The sequence below is a fragment of the Plodia interpunctella genome, chromosome 27 (assembly GCF_027563975.2).
Source record: "Plodia interpunctella isolate USDA-ARS_2022_Savannah chromosome 27, ilPloInte3.2, whole genome shotgun sequence".
In the NCBI taxonomy this organism is placed as follows: Eukaryota; Metazoa; Arthropoda; class Insecta; order Lepidoptera; family Pyralidae; genus Plodia; species Plodia interpunctella.
This window is the reverse complement of record NC_071320.1, coordinates 4,764,493-4,786,827: the sequence shown is the minus strand read 5'-3', so window position 1 is coordinate 4,786,827 and position 22,335 is coordinate 4,764,493. Positions and strand designations below refer to the sequence as shown.

General features: G+C 35.1%; 2 protein-coding genes across 8 annotated transcripts in view; both read right to left on the bottom strand.

Annotated features, from left to right (window-relative positions):
• Positions 1 to 7,306, bottom strand: part of chb (chromosome bows) — a 46,805-nt gene extending 39,499 nt beyond the window's left edge. For 3 of the 7 annotated variants that reach the window (XM_053765366.1, XM_053765371.1, XM_053765372.1), the window contains exons 1-3: positions 6,992 to 7,300; positions 2,206 to 2,350; positions 1,203 to 1,394 (exon numbers count right to left, since the gene is read on the bottom strand). In XM_053765366.1, coding sequence (XP_053621341.1) covers positions 1,203 to 1,394 — 192 coding nt within the window. In that variant the 5' untranslated portion in view covers positions 2,206 to 2,350; positions 6,992 to 7,300. Of the gene's footprint in view, positions 1 to 1,202; positions 1,395 to 2,205; positions 2,351 to 6,809; positions 6,831 to 6,991 lie in introns of those variants that run through there. The other 4 variants (XM_053765369.2, XM_053765367.1, XM_053765368.1 and 1 more) reach the window with 4 other exon arrangements.
• A 619-nt stretch (positions 7,307 to 7,925) lies between these two features.
• On the bottom strand, positions 7,926 to 21,414 carry LOC128681592 (uncharacterized). The gene is made up of 7 exons (XM_053765606.1): positions 21,286 to 21,414; positions 20,106 to 20,259; positions 18,120 to 18,269; positions 16,840 to 17,022; positions 16,140 to 16,179; positions 15,843 to 15,898; positions 7,926 to 14,638 (listed from the first exon to the last, which is right to left on the bottom strand). The coding sequence occupies exons 3-7, from the start codon at positions 18,225 to 18,227 to the stop codon at positions 7,967 to 7,969; spliced, it is 7,059 nt and encodes a 2,352-aa protein (XP_053621581.1). The 5' UTR covers positions 18,228 to 18,269; positions 20,106 to 20,259; positions 21,286 to 21,414; the 3' UTR covers positions 7,926 to 7,966.
• Positions 21,415 to 22,335: the final 921 nt, after the last annotated feature.

Below are 22,335 nucleotides of genomic sequence, written 5' to 3'. Positions count from 1 at the left end.
TGGGATTATATGTTTCATCGTATGATATTTTTTAATGAACTCTTCCTAGGAGTAGACAGATGAACTGGAAAACGCGGCGGTAGACTTAGTTTTATGTAAAATATTGACGTAAATAAATAAATCTATATAAAAGTATAAGCGTTTTTTACTAATCAACGCCCAGCCTAAACCATACAAGCTACAAACGCGAAATTTGAGCAGTAGCTTTAGGTTATTACGTAGTGCTCAGATAAGAAAGGAATTTTCAAAATTTTCGATTCGACAAATCAAACCAAAGTAACTTCGAGACTTGTGTTGTGGGGTATTAACTCAACGATACTAAGTATATTCTATAACATAAACATCAAAGCCAATCAGAAAAATATTGACCCGACCGGGGATCGAACCCGGGAACTCTCGGTCCAGAGGTACTTTCCAACATTGTAATTTTCTAACAACATTAAACAAATATGGTTTTTTTGCCCGGGAAAAACATGTGTCCTTGCATAAACTCATCTCTGACAATATCCATCTTGTTTTGCCGACCATACTCGACTCTCATATAGCAATGGATCTATATAATTACATAGGCTCTTCCGTCGGCGCTGTGATCTTGTTTTTATAAAAGTTAATGATCCCATTCTGATTGGGTTCTGCGTGCTGCGATTGCAACACTTTTTTGTGGTAAACAGTACGGTTGCCATCCCAATCAAGTCAATTTGAAATTTCGCAAAACTTTGAAACGCGAGATCCTTCGTTTCGTCGCGGGTTTTATCGACATGATTAGGTACTCCTTAAAAAAAATGTTGTTTCTTAATAAAAAAAATGATTTTTTTATGATGATTGAGTTTTTGTTTACAATGTTTCAAATGGACTTTTTAAACAATTTTATTAATCTTCCTATGATAATCCAGCAGCGTACAGTCTGTCATTTATCACAATGATCTCAAATTTATTTATTTATTTTATTTTCCGGGGTCTTACAGCGAAATATATGGTAAAGTTAACACGTTTCGATATAGGTATAAAACTATGCTAATAACAAGACGCCTCCCATTGAAAAAATATTATATCTATTTAATCTAGAGCAACATATTTACAATCTGACCATATTATAAATCGGCTAACCCCTCTGAAATTAGTGTCCTCTTGTCCTATTATGTAAGTTTTTTTGCAAAAAAGGATATACACGTCTTGTAAATAACTATTAAGTTTCAACTCACCTTAAAGTTCCCCCCATTCAGCCAGCCAACCAGTCCGTCGACTAGTTGGTCGACCAAGTCGGGCGTCAACTCCGGCTCCCTGCGGACCAGCACCGTCAGTTGTTCACCGAGTTGCTGGCGCATGCGCAGGTCCGGCCTCGTGAGTAAAGGCAACGCTGCCTCGAGCGAGGCCAGCTGCGGGTAGTGCGACATCTGTTGGAGAAGATGTGGAGTTGATTTAATGGTAGTGTGTGCTCTAGACAGAGCAAGATATACCTCGTCATATCTTCCATTTCGCTCGTACACATGAGATTGTGCGTAATTGTGCCGGCTCCACACTATCCGCGAACAGTTTCCCAAACTTTAGCTGATTCGGTATACATTGACGATTTTTCATTGCGGTAAATAAAAGCACACATAAAAACTATAAACATGAAGCTATAATATTAAAGAGTGGACCAAGTACTTTGGATCAAACAAGGATGTTTGATCCAAAGTGTCTGTCTTACAAAAATAGCACTGTCCTTGACTAGACAGGGGCGGGTATAGTTAAATCCCTTTATTCGATAATATATAAAAAATGGTAAGCCCTTCTGGCATAATAGGGACCAACACTGTTTGAATGAGTTTCTTTCGGCATTTCTTCTCAGCAGTGGTCGTTCCGAAATGCTAGTAGTTTGTAGCTTTGGTAAACATCATTTAATTTAGATTATGACGTGAAAAAGTACCTGTGAAGGCCTAATTTCTGAATAAATGATTTGATTTTGATTTTGATTTTGATTTCGATAGTCCAACTATTTCTTGTTGCGCACTGAAAAGTATACTATACGGTGAGCACACATTTAAACCTCTCAATGCATAAGAAAGAGAGGTCGGGTCTTTGAAAGAGATGGCAATATATAACCTTGAATACAAAAAAACTCCCTGGGAGCTGAACGCTGAAGCTAAAAGTTGAGACTGGAGCCGGTATCAAGTCGCACCTCTATAGTATGTTGGTCTGAAAAACAAAGATGAATCCACTCACCGCTCAATCTCGGAACTCTTATCCTGTCAAGTTCGAAAACTGGCACAGTTTAAGATCAATCCGTTGAGCTCTCATCTCACTAACACTTGTCACTTGACACTAACACTTGTTACTTGTCACGGATGCCGCGCACTGGTTTGTCACGCTGTCACACAAAGATGTGGATTAGGTAAGGAAGTGTTAAGTTGGTAACTCTGTTTTTTTTTTTTTCACAATTATTCTCTTTATGATATTGTTAGTTCACATTTAACAGATGTGTAGTAAGATTTTGTGACTTGCCCTTGATTTCTATCTGTCGTCAACATGTGTTTTATGCTTTAAAAAATGTTCAAAGGTGGTTCAAATAAAATTGAACTATTTAATAACCAAAGAAATGGCAATAAGGAACCTTATGCCAGCTCAACACTGTCGTCAAACGGTTAGCCAATCTTCGGCGGATTCTGTATAGGTACATTGCTGGTTTTTCATTGCGGCAAATGAAAGCAATCATACTAACTATGCAATGTTCGCTCATTCTCGTCGGCAGTTCGGCGACAGTGTGGAGCTAGCATAAAGTACACATACCTAAACATATACCTACAGCTACCAAATTTTAATGTCTAAAAACCATAGCTTATTATATTAGTGCCCTTAAGTAAATAAATTTATCAAAGTCTTCGATACTTTACGAGCACACACAAACAAACAGATATTTATGGGCCAAATCCAGCGTTTCTCAAACTGTTTGTCGTCGCGACAAGGTATCAGGCAGTCAATTTAAAATACCGAATCGCAATATTTCAACCTTGTTATAAAAATAATAAATAAATAAATATAATTTTAATAAAACTAAACATTATCAATTACAATCCATACCACTAATATTATAAAAGCGCAAGCTTGTGAGTATGTTTGTTATTCTTCACGCTCAAAGGGCTGGGCGAATTTTTATAAAATTTTTAGGCTAGTTTTTATCCAAATAGTACTCGATTCCCGTAGGATATTTAAAAGTACATGGCGCCACTGACTGTGTCAACGTCAATCCGTGCAGTAGTTTTTGAGTTTATCTTGAACAGACAGACACGGCAGAAGACCTTGTTGTTACAAAATCTAAGGATATAAATCTTGTGCAATCCCAACTTAAAGGAAGACTACCAGGCAGGTTAGTCCAGTACAGTGGTTCCCAATCACTGGCACAGTGATTGGGAACCACTGTATTGAACTAATCAATCACTTAGTAAACCAGAGGCAATCCGAACAATTTATGAGATGTATCAGCCTTTGATGCCTAATTGTTAAGTGATCTATTTTGATCATAGAAAGTAGTTTAAAATATGATATGAGAGGAAGTGGGCAGAGTTTCTTTGAATCAAACAGGATGAATTGAAGTTTGTATGAATTTCTAAAGCTCTGCAGTTCAGGTCCTGTAGGAATTTTGACCTAAAGGTAAGTAAGCATTCAACAAATTTTACCAAAATTAGTCCAGTTGATTTTCAGTATAGTACCTATAGAATGGAGGCCTGAAGAGCTGCTTGCAAGCAGAGTTGCCACAAAAATTAAAAAAAAATAATAAAACATGATTTAAATCCCAAATAATTTATGATTAGATCACCAATTATTATTGAGTAAATATAATTGCTATCAAGAGCATGCTGTAAAAATACCAAGTCTCGCAGCTCAGTTTTTCTACTGTAAAAAGTTGTGAGATCCAGTTAATACCAAGTCGGTTAATTTATTTATGCCCTACTTAAGAGACCTTCTGTCTTATGTTATTATGTAAGTTATCAATATATCATATTTAAAATCTTTTAGGTTTTAAATAAATAGATCGACTTGGCCATTGCATGATTAGATTGTTTTGTATGTATCACACCATACAGCACTACGGGCCATCAAACTGGTTTCTCACCAAAGTCCTTCTGATAATTTTAGCCTTAGATTAGACAAATTTTCGAAACGTGGCTCTTAGGCTACACATATTAGTCACAGGCAATTAACCCCACTATGTTTGATACTATGTATATTTCCCACACTATGTTTTATGAAAAAATATAGCTAAACTGTATGATAACAAGAAAAGTTGATAGTGATAAGAACATTAAAAAAAATCATCCATACTATTATTATAAAGTGTTTGTGAGGTTGTGACTTTGTGAGTTTTTGTTTGAGGCGGGTAATCTCCAAAACTATCGAAACAACTTCAAAAATTCTTTCACCACTAGAAAGGTACATTATCCAACATTGCTATAGGCTATATTTTATCTCAAGAAGCAATTCCCACAGGAGCGAAGCCCCAGTCAACATCTAGTTCTTTATATAATTTTAAAAAATCATATATTTTGCCAACCTTGCTAAGGATATAAGAAAATGTAGACCACTATTTATCTAATTGTCACAACAACATACAAGGTCGATACAGTTTATATAATGCGTTGATAGTCCTTGATGTCATCATTGCACCTCGTACTGCAATGTTTATAATTATTGATAATAAATAATAAATATATTAGAACAAATCACACAGATTGAGCTGGCCCCAAAGTAAGTTCGAGACTTGTGTTATGGGATACTAACTCAATGATACTATATTTTATAACAAATAGATAAATAGATAAACATCCAAGACCCGGGCACATCAGAAAAAGATCATTTTCCATCATGACCCAACCGGGGATCGAACCCGGGACCTCTCGGTTCAGTGGCAAGAACTTTACCACTGCGCCACCGAGGTCGTCAATTGATCATTGTATCTTGAGAAATCTATAGATTGTATAGAGAAGTATAAAAACTCTTGTGTTATTGAGTTTTTGACTGACAGACAATGCACAGCCATAACTACTGGGCGTAGAAAGTTGAAATTTGGTGTGCAGGTTCCTAGGACAGTGTAGGGGAGCACAAAGAAGGGATTTCCTGGAATTCCCACGGGAAACAGATTTTTACTCGTGTACGAAGTTGTGGGCGAAAGCTGGTACTATATTTTTAAATTAGATATGAAAATGTGCCTCTGAAGGTCCAATTTCTGTATGGATATCACGATGGTTGACCGTATCCAGCCATCAAAATGCTGTAGAATTTAACACATGTATACATCAGGTTTACATGGATGATATGATTGCGCAAAAAGGAAGGCTTCATAATTGTTAAATGTCTTATTACAATGTGTGAAGTATAGTAATTTGATTGTTATCTTTTCATGTGTGTTAATTGCTGCAATAAATGTGATAAATACTGGTGTTAGATGTTAGACCTGACTTTTAGGGATTACCTACGGCATTTAGTGGCATGTAGATTTGGGCAAGAAATGCAGATAGCATATTCTATTCTCTTTTCCCTCCACTCCTAGACCACCATGGAAGACGGTTGGATTAATAGCATTTTTCAAAACTATGTTTTTATCACAGCTATCATAACAGATAACATTAGATATAGACAATAAATACTTATGAAATACTTGAATTAACTAGAATTTATTGAAGATAAACTAAGTTGCTGATGTCCGCATGAATTTGTATCCGGCCGCTGCCCGCTCTATGAAACATTGAGCGGTTTCTTACGCAATACATCAGGGAAACGATGCGTTTATTTAACTGCTTAAATCATATAATTGTTAAATACTTTTAGGTATTGCTACAATTATATTATAAATGACCAATTGTTAAAGTTTAACTGGTAAAGAATGCTTATAAAATTAAATTTATAATAAGTATATAAATAAAGAAATATAGCATAAAGAATTTAGAATTTTTACTACTTAGCAAGCAAATCGGCATGCGGGGCCCACCTGACGGTAAATGGTCAACATAGCTATGGACGCCTGCAACACCACGGTACCACACGCATATCACTGACTATTAATAAATCTTTTCACACCCTTTTTGATGAATTTGTTGACCTATCCTAGGTTTACTTGCCGATGAGATTATGATAATGACTTAAATAAATACATAAAAATAGACTTAGATAATTTTTAATGTGCAACCAATATATCATTTTTAATATACAACCCGTATGAATTAACTGTGCACCTCGCTCCTAAGGGGTCACACTCAATCAGGGTGCACAGTTGATTAGTATGAGTTGTACGCGCCAGTATTGCGCATGCTATAAACTAGCATAAATATTATTATTTTCATGTTATTTTCACTAATTGTTCCTTATTGCCATTGATATTTCAAGGATTTTAACATATTATTTTTACTTTCTCTTTCTAATGGGGATGATTGCCATAGCTTTCTGTATTCTAGATAACTTTAAACCTGGGAACTCATTCATAATTATATTGTAGGCATTGTGCTACTAAATTGTTATATTCTGAATTACGGAGAGCGAAAATTGCATAGTTATTTATGTATAAATTGTGTCGTCATACAATCAAAAGAAGGTACAATTGGTGGGAGAAATTTTAATGTATAACCTTATATTCTGACCATGAACATTGTCCATGACGAATTAACGCATATTTTCCTTTATATACGTGGGTATTCAGCGTATATCTCGCTATGATGTCACCACAATCACATCAATTGACGATTTTAAACTGGTTTAACAATTGCATGCGAAGTTTTGATGCTTTTGTTGTCAAAAATACGCGAAATACGCTAAATATTGTTTCTAAATGGACTTACATCTGCTAAATATACCAAGTAGCGGATGATGACAAAAATAGAGACTTTAGAATGTAATATTCGATGATAAATGCAAAGATGTCCATTCGTTTGACAGTTACTATCATTGTTTGCAATTCGTCAATTTCGGGTTTATCTCGAAGAAATAATCCAAAGAAAGTACATAATTAAAATTATTTTACCATTAACCTTCCGACTGGTAACACGATCGTGCGTAAAACAAAGAAACCAAACAGATATTGGATGTGATAAAAACATCACTTCGCAAGATCAGACATCCATTTGTGTGACCTTTGAAAACACTTCCTCACACCAACTCACAAGCACTTTTCAATAATAACCGAGTCGTAAGTGTTCAAAAAATAGTAAAGAAACACAATAAACGCGTCGTAAACGTTTAATTTCGCGAAAAAACGTCTCACCGTTCAAAAATCACGAAATATTCAGCAGCATCGCGCATGCCCAACAAAAATTTACATCACGTGACCTGTCATGGCGTCATAGAGATCAGAGTTTTCTTAACACTCATCTGGCAAAGATGTTTACAAAAAGCCACAACAAGTGAAAACAAATTAAACTTTCAGGAGTGTATCAGCGAGCCATATAGCTTTTAATTACTAGTGGAAATCATTTATCTTAACGAAATATATTTTATTATAGATTTTACTTTATTTCATTCATTATGTTTGTCAGTAGTGGTCTGACATCTCGCAGTGAGTAATCAAAATTAATTCATTTTATGATAGATGGCGGTAAATGAAAAAATATCGAATGTTTCAAGCAAGAATAAATTGAAATAAGATAGAAGAAAATAAATGCTGCTATTTTAACAATTAAGCAAAATAATATTTTTTTATAGAATATTGTGGCAAACGAACAGCCGGAAGAACTTTGTCGTCCTTTCAAGAAGTCGTCGAAATAGTTTATTTCACAAAAAATTACAATACATACTTTGACAAACAACCTCTGAGCAGTCTCCATGATATAAATAAATAAATATATAAGGATAAATTACATAGATTGAGCTAGCCCCATACTATATAATATGATACACAAATATGCGACATCCCTACTGAAGTACTAATGTGATTTGAAATAAAACATAAAACATTTAAAAATAAAATGTATATATTTCAATTTCTACTGAAACAAATGAACTAAAAGTAACAAAAACCTGGGACCGGCATGTAACACCAAACGGGGTAGCCACCCCACTCGTCAAGAAGCGGCAAACACCGTCTCTTTCTGCCAGTTTGAAGCAAACAATCACAGATATCTCTCTCTTCTTCATCGGGAGCGATCCTCCTTCTTTTTCTCGGAGGGTTAGTCAAATGTGGTGCTGTAGCCATCCTGTGAGTTCCTTCAGGAGCTTCGGGAGTTTCTTGAGGTATATTAGAGACTGTAGGCCCAACGTCGTCTCTTATAGATGCTGCATTTCTAGTACTCTGTGGCACAGCAGAAATAGGAATAGGCGCTAAACCTGGTTCAGCGTCTTGAATGCCTTGATTGCTCTGTACTGGTCTGGATGACAATGTTGGTTCCACAACTGAAGTTTGACTTTGTGGTGATGTTCTTGGGGGAGATTTAGAACTTATTGAACTTCGGAGAGGAGATGATACTGGCCGAGGTATACGGGTTGCTGCTTTTGGACTTTGAGCTGATGAAACGACTGAATCGTGTGCGTTTATTGGAGCGTTTGGAGTGGAGTTCCTCTGTGACTCATTACATACTTCTTTGTAACTTTTTGGAACGTTTCTATCTGCGATGCCCAATCGAATCTTGTCAAGCATCAAATCGCTATCATAGCTCAATGGGATCTGCAGCGATGTTCTGCGTTTTTCTTTATTGTCATTTTGATTGGATTGAACTTCGAAAGAATGACGCCTAGGGTATCTTTCGTCTAAATTACGACCTGGCGGTGGCACATTAGGTTGGTCTACTGATCTATCTGGACTCACTGGTCGTATGTTAGTTGTTTGAACTGAACTTGGTCTTCTTAAATAACTCTGAATCGTTTCTCGTGTTGTTTTATACCCTGGACTAGGTGATGGCAGAGTTTGCCATGCAGAGGGGGATCTTAACGCAACTTCTGACTGTCTTTGGCCAGGGCTTAGAGTAGGTAATGTGTGCCAGTCTTGGCTACCTGTCGGTTTAAGATGAGACGCGTCTGGTTGGAACCATTGCGTCGCTTGCGGCCCTTGAGTTCCCGGCGACTTCGCTCCAGGTGGCCTATAGCCCAGATTTTCTGGGGGAAGAGTATGATATTTTATACTCGAAGATGGTTCGTATGATATATGACCTCCCGGAGACGAAGGAAATGTCGGGTAATGCTGGGGCGTTGGCGGTTGGTACTCATAGTTTGGCTCTGCTGAACTATCAGCAAATTGTCCTGATTTCCAGCCGTGTTGTATGAGCTGTTGACTAACGTTCACACTGGTTTGATGTGACCTCGTTCCTGGTGGAGATTTCCTTATTGATTCGTTATTTTTTAATGTATTTACAAAGTCTTCTATCTTATCCATATCTACTTCCGTACCTGTTTTTTTCAAAGACGTATCTATTACTTCTCTCATAGATTTATCTGTAGCACACGTGTGACCGCTCCTTTCTAAATCATGTAGACGTTTTGATAAATTTGTTTTGATTAATTTCTTTTTCTCTGTAGATTCGTTCGGGATTACCTCTTCCAGAAAAATTGAAACCTCTTCTTTCATTCTAATTTCATCTATTTCTTCTTTTAATGCTTCTTCGCCTGGGTTGGGAATTTTTCCTAACTCACATATAAATTTATTTTGTCTTATTAATGTATCTTCATTATCTTTTTCATCAAATTCTGAATAAAACTTTATGAGAGCATCTCGAATCCTGTTTCTATATAAATGTTTCTCTTCATGATCATTTTCGTTGTAATTATATTGTACAAAACTATCTGCTATGTCGTCGACTAGATCGTCAAATAGCGCCTTTTCAGGTGTTGTATCGAGCGGCCCTCTCAACATATTTCTCACTGTACTTCTTATTTCTTTTTTATATTTATGTCTCGCTTTTTCTGCTTTTAATAATGGCTTGATTTTCCTAAGAGCAGATATTAATTCAAACTTTTTAAACTCCGTGTTTTGTTGAAGCTTACAACACAACGGAAACGTTTTCATTAGACGGTCAAGTTCATCATCCAAGTAGTCATCATATAGGAAATCATCATCAAAGATTTCTGGATTTGCATTAAGTTCACTGAGTTTTCTAAGTATTTTGGTTACTAAATCATCCTTAATGGTACTTTCATTTTCACCTGATTCGGGTGAGAGGGGTAAATTTTGACACCAATTTTCAACGATTTCTAGTATAATATCTGCTGTTTTTCTTTTGGGTGTAGATGCTGCTATACAACACGGATTCAAGCTGGCACCAGATAGTTGGCTAGCTCTTCTCATAGAATTAGTACGCCACATTACACTAGTATCACTAGGGGCTTGGGTTTTGTTTAAGCTATCGCGTTTTGCTGCTGCTTTCTTTGAAGATTTTCCTTTTCCTTTATCTTTTTTTGATTTCGGAGTACATTTTCTTTCATCTTTGGATGCTTTTAATCTATCTACTAAAGATTTTGCATGTTTATCCATATTATTTTCTTCTCCAGGCAACATTGGAAATTTAATCAACCATTTAGTCACTTCTTTTTGTATTAAATCATCAGCCTTTGGATTATTACTTTCGATTTCGTAAGTTCTTTTAACAAGCACTGAAAGTATTTGATCCCAATCTAGTTGCTCATTAAGGTTTATTGCTTCTCTGATAGGCAAACTTTCAAACCACCCATCTATTTCACATCTTAACTTAACTTCTTCAACCTCTTGAATTACTGATTTCTCATTTGGAACAGGTACTTTATATAGCGCGGAATAAAGTTCATTGTAAATATTATCTCTGCTCAAAGGGACGGCATTCCTTTTCTGAGCCTCAGTGAAATATTTATCGATTTCATCTTTTATCTTCACTTCGTATTTAAACTTCACTGGATCATCTCCATGATCAAAATTTTCTAATATAAATATATTGGCTAATTTGTTTTTGTATAATTCAAAACCTGGGTCATAAATTTTGCTATATGTTATAGGAGAAGGTATTGATGCTTCAATAGTGTTTTCCAATTTGTGCCTGTATATATCCCCGGCAGTACGTTCTTTTACTATACCTCGAGCGTTTACGATATTATCTGTCAAACTTGCTTTAAGGGCTTCCTTTTTCTTAATCACGTCATTATATTTTTGTAAATCTTTAAATATTTCATCTATTTCATTGTTTAATTGATCTTTATATAAAATATCATCATTGAATCTGGCATCCAAGTTTAGATCTCCAACTTTTTGAAATAGTCTCACTGCTATATTATCTTTTATGACCTTTTCATCATCATCCTTCTTCTCTTTAATGGGTAACTTGTTACACCAGTCTTGAATAGCTTCTACAACCAATTCACCAGAACTACCAACTTTACTTTTGCCGGTGGAAGAATTGCGTTTTTGACTTTTGGACATAGATTGTTTTGAATTACTTTGATTTGTTTTCGTGGTGCTTTTATTTCCGTTTCCGTCAGTAATATTTAAACTTTGATTTTTGCTTTCATTAACTCTGTTGATTCGTTTTGACAACTGCTGAATCAAAACTGACGTGTCTATTGCTTTCCCATACTCCAGTGGTAAAGCTAATATCCAATCCGTGACGTATTGTGTTAACTCTGGATCATTGTTTATATCTATAGATTGTTTCTCGGTCAATTTTTCCGCCAAATCATTTATCATTCTTGCTATCATTACTGAAGTTGTATGGTCTAATACTGGTTTTAATGGCATGTTTTTTATCCAATCTCCTATTTCATGAGCATAATTGAGCTTTCGGTCAAATTCTATAACAGAATCTTTTCCTGGTATTGATATATCAGCTACTTTATCATAAACTTTCATTTTTAATGATGATGGTGTTTCAGATTCATTTACCATTCTATTTATTTCTTTTAACAGCCTTGCGTTCCACACTTCTAACTTCACAGGATCATCGGCTATCTCTTTCCCGTTGACGCGAATATATTCATCAATAAACTCGCCTATATTTTGTTCTTGCATTTCAATATACAAACTGTCGTTTGCAGTTTTGTTTATTTTCATATTATTTAACTCATTTCGACTTTTTACGATCTTATTAATTAGTTCTTGAACTATTTGTTCTTCATATTGTATAGAGTTTGATAATATAGGTATTTTTTTTACATAGTTATTATAAACCAGTTCAGATAGCTGTTTGTCATAATCTTTTAAGTCAGGGGCTTGCATTCTCTCCATTTCTACTTCGCAGATATCTTTAGCTAAGCTCATAATAAACCCTATCCTATCATTATTACCTGAAACATTGAATGAGTTTTCAATAGGAATATTTTTCAACCAATCTGATATTACTTTTATGTAATACAATTCTCTTTTAAGCTTATGTGGTAATTTGTCTTTTGATTCTGGCTCTCCGCCTTTCGAATAAAGCTCCTCTTTAGATTCTGGACTATATCTTCTAAATTCAGACTTTAGCAGTTCACAATAAGCGCCCTTTACTAGGGAATCGTCTTCCTCACAATTGTGTTCAATAAACTTATCTATAAAATGTTTCAATGTTTTGTTTAGTTCACCATCTGCTGTAGTGTTGACAGTTGGCTTATCTGCATGTTTGGGTAATATATTCTCTTTTTGTATATTATTTCCCATATCTTTTAAATTGTCTTCGAAACTGTCACTCAATTGCATTTTAATTATTTTATTCTTTAAACCTTCAGCTAAAATGTCCAAGTTTTTCATTTCATTTAGCTTTAATATCTTCTTCAACCATATCCTAGTTTCATGTTTGATCTCATCACTTGGTCTTTTATTTTTAAGCTGATGTTGAATCTTTACTGCAAAATCATCTAATAAGTCATTTCTGACATCTCTATTCTCATTTAAGTAAATGTGATCTGGTTGTTCGTTCATCCAAATAGATATTCCATCTTTAATAATATCCAAACCATCTGGTACAAAATCAATGTTTTCATCGGAGAAATTTTCTCTAAATACTAAATTGTTAATTTCATTTCTATTACCATGTTGAGGTCTTGTTAAAGTAGGTATTGGAATTTCTTGAAATTGTTTAATAAAATCATCGATGTACGGCTTGATATCTTCGATAATTTTAAAAGCGGTTTCTTCAAACTTGATCATCCAGCTCCTAATTGCACAACTTATCATATTTTCTCTAGAGCCATAATATTTTTTGTCTGGTGTATATTGCTCAAGTTTTATTTCGTCAGTCAAATGTCCAGCTAAATCAGATACCATTACGTCTTTATAGTTCTTATCGTTATTTACATGAGCAAATTCTGGTATAGTATCTATCCAAGTAGATATGAATTTATATAAATTGTCTGTATATTTTCGTTCTTCTGCGTTAAATTTGGGTATATCTTTTTTGGGTGTAGACGTAATTGGATAGTTAGTAGGAGCTTCTCCAGATAAATCATGATCTGATAAATATACCATGACGTCTTTCGACAGCACGTTGTCTTTTAAAAATATGGGCGAGCATGATCTGTCAGTTGTAAGTTTGGATGCGTTTTTCATTTTCTCTACAGCCAAATTTGCCAAAGATGCAGCATTTTCCTTGGTAATAACGAAACTGGTGTTCAAAAATTCGTAAATTGCACTTCTGGCATCACTTTCGTTGCCTGATTGGATTGAGTCGTATGAGTCTCCAAGAATATCGACTAGTTCATCTTCATTATTCCAAAGGAAATCAACATCGACAACAGAGCTCATATACTGTATAGTGTTTTTGATTGTCTTAAATTTGATAAAATCCATATCGCGTTGATCATCATAAATAGCTTCCAAATTTTGTATGCATGTTTTGTTCATATTATTTCTAAAGCAAACATGCTTACATACTGCTTGAATATTGTCAGCTAAATCTTCAGCATACTTATCAAGATTTTCATTAGTATTATATGGCCATGCAATCGGTATATCTTTGAGAATATTTATTAATTCATTTTTCAGATACGATTTACTGTCTTGCATTTGCGACATCGCCTTTACAACAGGTTTTAATCGATTTAGTATAACTTTTTTTACTTCTTTCATATTTATTGTGTTCCCCCAATCATCTTTTTCTATAAGCTTGATACTATTAATGAAATTCACAACTAATTCTTCTATTTTAGCGGATCTATCTGTTTTTCTGTGAGAACACTTTCTCACGTAAGTGTTCTTGTCGAAATTTTCATTGAATGATTCCATATTTAATATTTTAATTTTTTGAAATAGATTATTTATTAAATGGGATTTATAAACGTCTTGCTCCTTTATAGTGCACATGAACCAAATAGGCAAATTGTCTATGAAATTTTTGATATGGAATTTAACGTAATCTTCGTAAGAATCATCGTTGACGTCACCAGAGAGGCGACATATCGCTTCATTTAGCTCTTCTATAGCTTTTTCTTTTGATATCTTCGCTGCTTGATCGATACACGGAAATACCGGTATTTCCATGAGCCATTGTAATATAATAGTCTGCAAATGATCTTTGTATTGGCCTTTAGGATGTAATATAACAGTTTCACTATTTTTCAGTTTATATTCATTACTTGTATTATTTTCTACAGTGTAATTTTCCTTTACTCGTGTCTCGGGTGTATTGTTCTTGCGATTATGTCTTGTACGCATATGTGCCTCTCTAGCCAAAGATTTACTGATACCTATTTGCCTCAATGCACCAGTTAACTTGTCGTCCATGGATATAGATGGCGATAGGGCTATCTGAAAATTTATAATACTGCAATTATCATCAACATCAAAATTTATAAGCCAGTCCCTTGTCGGTAGAGTTCCTTCTATATATTCAGTTTCATTATAAGAATAAGAATGTCTTTATTTGGATTGAATGGGTACAAACAGTCTAATTGCCAATAGTGTGTCAGAGAATTTAAAAAAAAATTCATAATCTATGTAAAATAGATCTATTTTATATCATTATTATTTTATAGATTTTTTCATTGATATAAAGTTGGAAAGTCCCATTTACAAAAAGTATGATATGATAAAAACAAACTCAACCCCAATAAAAAAATAAAATTTTGTAACAACTTTCAAAAAGGGCCATCGTAGACGTAATATTTAATGTTGTCATATCTTTGAAAGCATTGTCATTATCATAGTATAATTTTCACTGGTGTTTCTATTAATTTAAGGGCCTTCGAATAGTTATCATAACAAAAAAAACATTTGTATTAGTTTATAAGACTCATTGTAAGTGAATTTATTCTTTATGAGTCAATAAAGATCTTTAAACCTAAAAAATGTCATCTAGCGTATTTGTTTAACTTATATTTATATAGTTAAAGAAATAAAACATTTCTTTTGACAAACATGCATGAACGAGATGGAAGATGTGACAATGTGTATATTGTCACATCTTCCATTTCGCTCATGCAAGAAAGAGACGCCTATCAGAGATAATAAATAAATAAATAAATAAATATATTAGGACAAATCACACAGATTGAGTTAGCCCCAAAGTAAGTTCGAGACTTGTGTTATGGGATACTAACTCAACGATACTATATTTTATAACAAATACATATATAGATAAACGTCCAAGACCCGGGCCAATCAGAAAAAGATCATTTTCCATCATGACCCGACCGGGGATCGTACCTGGGACCTCTCGGTTCAGTGGCAAGAACTTTACCACTGCGCCACCGAGGTCGTCAAGATAACTATAAGAGAATTACAATTCATCACATCGACTGTGTTATTGCTAACACTGGTGTCAGATTTTATTCAAGTCGTCTAGGCTTTTTACGCTTACTCACCGCCATCTAGTGGCAAGCAGTCACATACACACTAGTGAACTAAACTGTCAACCAACAGTGTGCTGTGCAGGTTACCTCGCGATGTTTTCCTTCAATCGGAATTACAATTTTTTACAATGTAAGTATAATGTATGTATGGGTGTACTTACTGATTTTCCAAAAAAATCTGTCAACACCTCCTGATTGGTCACGGATTTTGTTTTTTCTATAAAAAAAAAAACACATAGACGTAATTGTAAACATTTGATATTATATTATAAGTAGAACTTAAATGCAGATGACACCGATAAACCAGAGTTAAAAAAACTATTCAGCATAATAATTTCATGTGGGCTTCGAATTCGGGGAGTCACAGCCGCGAATTCAACAAAGAGGGAGGTAACAAAGGTACCTATATTACTTCTGAATTGATTGGTTGTTTACTTAGTATCGAATATAGAATTTACCTTTTACATTCAAATTGTCGAAATTCATTGCTTGACATTCCTGAAAAAGATAAAAAAACGGCCAAGTATAAGTCGGATTCCAGCGCGAGTTGAGTTCCCTACCATTATAAATTAATGCGGTAAAAAAATTACGTGTACAATACATACATAGGAGTTCCGTTTAACTTTTATTTTGTTCTATTTTTTTATAGCAGCTTTTGTTATAGCAGCAACAGAAATATTTCACTTCACATGTGGAATTTCAACTATCACGGTTCATGAGAAGTAGCCTGATGATAGACAGACTGACATCGGAGTCTTACTAACAGGATCCCGTTTTCTTTCAAATTCAAAGAATATATATATATATATTTAACTTAGGATAATGAACAATACACATCATTACGCCAAAAACTTTTTATTAATAACAGACGGACGGACAGATAAGTGACCGAGACGTGATAGGGACCAACACTGTTCAAATTAGTTTCTTTCGGCATTTGCTGGGCAAATGCCTCATTGACAAATTTCCACCTGAGAGTTCCACCAGAACTTGCTATGGAGATATGAGTGGGAGAAATTACTATAATATAAAATTTGACGCGAAAAAGTGCCTGTGGAAGTCTTAATAGTCTTCTGGATAAACGATTGGAATTCTTATAAGGTTTCCGTGTTTTAATTTTTGTACGGAACTCTAAAAAGGTAAAAAAATAAAGCTAACCGAACAGCAAGTCCCGATTTCGACGTTAACTGGCTCCGTCCCAATGTCCTCAACCAATGGCCTCGTCCCACTGTCCACGCTGAGCGGTCTCCTGCCGCGACACTCGCGCATGTGTCGTGCTAACCTTTGCCTCATAACAGGACATTCGGGTAGTGCAATCATTTTGTTGTGGTTTCTATGTCTCTGGCAGATAAATTGTATCAATTAGCACTTTAGTGTTTTTTTTTTTAATTTGCACACGTAACTACGTAAATTTGTTGGTATTAACGGGAATTAACGCGAACCTTTTGTATTTAATGTTGCTGACGTTTCGACGACCTTGTGGTCGCCGTAGTGGCAGCCAGACATCACAACTTCACAAGCCAAAGATTTTATCTTCTGACGGTCATTATTATTAGTACGGGAAGACATTAAAATCGCAAACGTTCGCGCTAAGTCCCGTTAATATATTTTTTTGTAATTACCTAACACTTTGTATGATATCTAGATTTTTACAAGCTCTAATTAAGTTTCACTTAAGTACTCTAAACACCATGAAACATAAAACACGTCATTGCGTCCACTAGTTCTCTCTGGGGTGATACAAGTTTAACGTGTCTGTATGTGTATCTGTATGTGGCATCGTAGCTCCCAACGGATGATCCGATTTTCGCTTAGTTTTTTATGTGTCATAGATAATTTTATCCCAAGTGTTCTTAACCGTGAAAATCTGTTCGGCCGTTCAAGAGTTGTATAGCGAAATGAATATTAAAAGTCGGGGTATTTTTTGTTACACGAAGCGAAGCGAACACTATATGGGAAAACGAGATGGAATAACGTTGTTTACGTGTTTGTGTGTTTCGTGGTTCGCCTCTCCGATTTATGTCTGTAATCAAACTTTGCAAGTTGGATTTCTCCTACTTTGAAATTGTTTTACAGAGTTGAAATTTCCCACGACGTTTCAGTTTCCATGGCATTGCATTATTATGATAAGCATGACCTGATGGTGTAACTAGGTTCAGTTCACAGCGATGGAAATCCTCGGTTTATAGCTGATTTTTTGTTTCACGATGAACACAACAAGACGACAGTCAGATTGTGGTCTGTGGAGAAAAGGTTGCGGTGAAGTTTGTTGCCCTGCTTCTTCTGCGCATTGAAAGTCGGCAGTTGAGCCAATAGTGTAAAAAAAATGTGAAATTTTAAAAAAAAATAAAAACTAGTAACTTGCTTACAAAATTCGGCAGTTCAATCAAGAGTGTAAAAATGAGTTATCTTTGTAAAAAAACTTGTAAATTACTCACAAAAGTCTCATCGTCTTCAAACTCGACGATGCACCGGACTTCTAAATCCTGGACACAGGCCGCGTCACCCTTCATGTGGTCGAAGTTCATCGGTTTGCTCGGCATCATGATCAGTTTATTGTCTGTGCTTTCCCATGTAGACGGTGCGGACTGAACTCATATAATTGGGACCAATTTTTATCGCATAAACTATTTTGTCCTATTGTTCTTTGGCATAATGATTTTGGCATAATAGGTCTATGGCATAATTGATTTTTGGCATACGGGTTAATGTGGCATAATTAACTTTTTGGTTGGTTTAGGTTTATTATGGTTCAAATTATTAACTATGCGTAAACATTATGCCAAATTAACATTGTGCGTAACTATTATTATGATAAGTAAAAGTATGCCATATTAAATTATGACGTAAAAGTGTATATGCATAAAAATAGGGAACCCATATAATTTGAATTGGCACAGACACTATAACTAAACAAACAATTAAATATACATATATTAGAAACAACGATATATATTAAAAGAATAAAAGTATTTACAACATAATTAGTTACTACGAGATAAAAATAAAACTAAAATAATAAATACTAAATTAATTTAAAGAAAAAATTTATACCAAATCTACCAAATGTACCATTTGGGGGGTTAGCCGTAGGTAACATATGAATATTAATAGCTAAATTAATATATGTTACAGCTAATTATTTAATAATGCTGTAACATATATTAATTTAGCTATTAATAATCATATGTTACGTCTAACCCTCCAAATGTAACTAGACACAAGTTTAGCCGGCTAGAAGTTAATCGGAGCTGTAGCCGGTCGCAATGGTTAAACCTACGTTTAGCTGTTATGATGGCTGTTGTGTCCACAACCTCAGTTGTTCTTGGTAAATGATACCAGTGTGACCGGTGAATAAACGAAGTCTTTTTTATTTAACTCTAGCTTATATACTATTAATAATTAGAACGTTGTTTCATCGACCCTGTAGTCACGCGTGTCTCTTGGACGTGACGTGCTGACACAACGTTACATGAAAATGACATAGATTGTTTTATCGCAACAATGGCCACAGATGTACTACTGTAGCCCAGGTGTAGCCTAATTATTTTCGGCTAAATCTAGGTTGACCAGGTTAGACTTAGGCGTGCCACAAATCCATCTCCGTGACTTGTAACGTAGCAATTTTCGTGTCGCTGAAGCATCGGCGAATATACAGAAGCCTTTTGCTTCACTGTAGCTAAACTAAACTAGATTTTACCCGGTGCTTCTTGTGAACGTACAAAATAAACGTGAAGCTACTAAGGTACTAAGTTATTATTATTGATATTTATTTATTTATAAGACTTTATTGTTCCATGTAAAAACATACTTATAAACATATGGCGAAATTAATGCTATAAGCATTCTCTCCCGGCTAACCATTAGGAGAAACAGAGAAAAGTTGTGCGGCGCAAAAATATCTCTGGTTCTAAGCATCAATGCATCGCGATGAAACCAATACCAGATTTTAAGTTAGACTTTCCGCTATACAACTGTAAAAATCGCATCATATTCTATCAAGTACTACTTGTTGCGTGATCCGTGAAAACACATACAGCAGACAAAAGTAAAAAAATATTTTAGCTTCTATTTATGCCATAAAGAACCTCTATAATATTTTTTCTTTTTTATCTGGGTTTTTATATTCTGGTGAAGACGGGGCGGCTAGATTGGACGTGGACAGTGCTATTATGAAACACTGGACTCGCGTTCATCTAGCCAAAGACACTGTCAAAAAACTTTAATGTAGATTCACTAACATAGTTATAAGTTCCTCTGTTACTAACGCTTTATGGGCTATGCCTGCAATAAATGATTTTTATTTTTTATTTTTTATCTACTTTAATATACAAACATAGTACAAACATACATGTATGTACAAACATAGCCCAGTTACAGTTTTATTATATGTATGTACATTAATAATAATAATGGATTCGTACTTGCGTATCGATGACAATTTCATAAAGTTCGTTGCCGGTTTCCAAATAATAGCAACGAATCCAATGTAAGTCTTGGAATTCATTACTTATTCACACAAGACACGTCGGTTAATGCGATGGATGGATGGATATGTCACTTTAATTATAGCAAGATCTGAAAATAATAATAGCATCCACTAAAAAATACTTGTTTCTCTATAAACTTTTTCAAACCCCGGCTCATAAAGAGGGGTTTTATAAGTTTGACCGCTAAGTGTGTCTGCCTGTGTACGTGGCACCGTATCTCATCAACCAATGAACCGATTTGGATGCGAGTTTTTATATTTGATGGATAATTTTCATGCGGTGGTTCTTAGATATGTTTGATCAAAATAGGTTCAGCCGTTCAAAAGTTGTAGCGAAATTAATGTCGAAACTCGGGGGTTTTTTAACTTGTCTAACAAATGAAGATGTTAAATCTAATGTCTGACAAGTATAGATGACGAATACCTTGCGAACCCTCAGGCTGAGAACGACAACTTCCCATAATGTCAACTTCGGATAACGACAACTTCCGAAAACGACAAATTTTTAGAATGGCAACTTCCGAAAATATCAACTATCTGAATAATTCTCCTAATTCTAATTAATATTATAAATGTGAAAGTAACTAAGTTTGTTACCCCTTCGCGCTCTATCTACTCGACCAATCTTCTTGAAATTTTGGATACATGTAGTTTGAAGTATGGAGAAGAACATAGGATACCTTTCAACCGTGGAAAAATAACTGTTCCCGTGGGAAATTCACGCGGGCGAAGCCTCGGGCAAAAGCCTATAATGCCATTTTTCAATTCAATTTGGGTCGGTCCTCTCGTTCTACATTGCCTGTTCTCCGAAATTTGTATGTTACAGCTAAACTCCGAAGTGCGGCTATATCTAGGTTTAGCCGGCTATGATGGTAAGCCCCCAGATAGGTCTATCTGGGGGCTTACCATCATCTCTTAACGCGATCCGCATTACGACTAAACTGAACTGCATCGCAAATTCGTAACATCGACTTAATTTTTAGTATGAATGCGATTCATTTTAGGTGCCTAAATTGAACTGCATTGGAATCGTTCTGTAAAAGTTGATGGTAGGCCTGATGTACTGTAGCGGTCTCAGATCTACATATAGCCTGCTTGTTCGGCTTCATACTCACCTAAAGACTATTATTTTATAATCAATACTTAATTATTATTATATTTTGGTATATAATCCATCAGATTATGTTTGGTAAAGTGAATATATTTTATTACTTCGATTTTTATTTTTTAGTTTTGATTTTTTTGCTGTAATTTTGATATCAAATCCAGAGATCGTTTGACTTTTATGTTGTCATAAAGTGACATATTTTCTTTCCTTTTCTGTTTTTGGCAAAAACATTGTCAGCGCTCAGCAGGGGACGTGTGGTTCTCACGGAATAATAAATAAACTTTAACACGGTGGTCAACTTGTCACAGTAAGAACATGTAATGTTTTGACGACCTCGGTGGCGCAGTGGGGTAAAGTGCTTGCCTCTGAACCGAGAGGTCCCGGGTTCGATCCCCGGTCGGGTCATGAAGGAAAATGATATTTTTTGATTATAATATGTAGTGTTATTATACCTGTGTGGTAGATGGAAACCTCTCGCTCTGTCATCTGCGCTTGCTTCCTGGTTCCATTTGGAGCTGTGTCGCGGCGAAGCCTGAGATCAGCCTAAAAAAAAAACAATTTTGAAAACTCGGCTGTGATTTTATCACCGACTACCTGCCTATCTGATCTTGGATCTGTTAGGGATTCCCTGTTAGGGAATGCTGTTTTTACATATCAGTTGCCAAGACTATAGGGAATAGAAAACTATTTTTTTCGTACCAAAAAATACGTTTCATACACAGATATAATGTTCATATTAGGTTCTGTGACTCCACTTGGAGAGTATAGATTACGGAGTACTGATGATGGATTTAGATCATTATTATAAGACTTGTCGAAAAAATTCTTGATAAGTATAAAATTGCGTCTTCAGTACTGGCGCACGTTATTTGTACTTACATTAATGAACATGGCCTAAATTTTTTACAGATTTATATATCTTACGCTTCCGTACCTACTAATTCCATGGTGTGGTTGACATTATGTCGGATGGAGGCTCAGAGTAAAAAATCCAATTAGGCAGCACTTTTTTATTAACAAATACACACCGTAGAATCGCGTCATAGCGCTTTCGCCC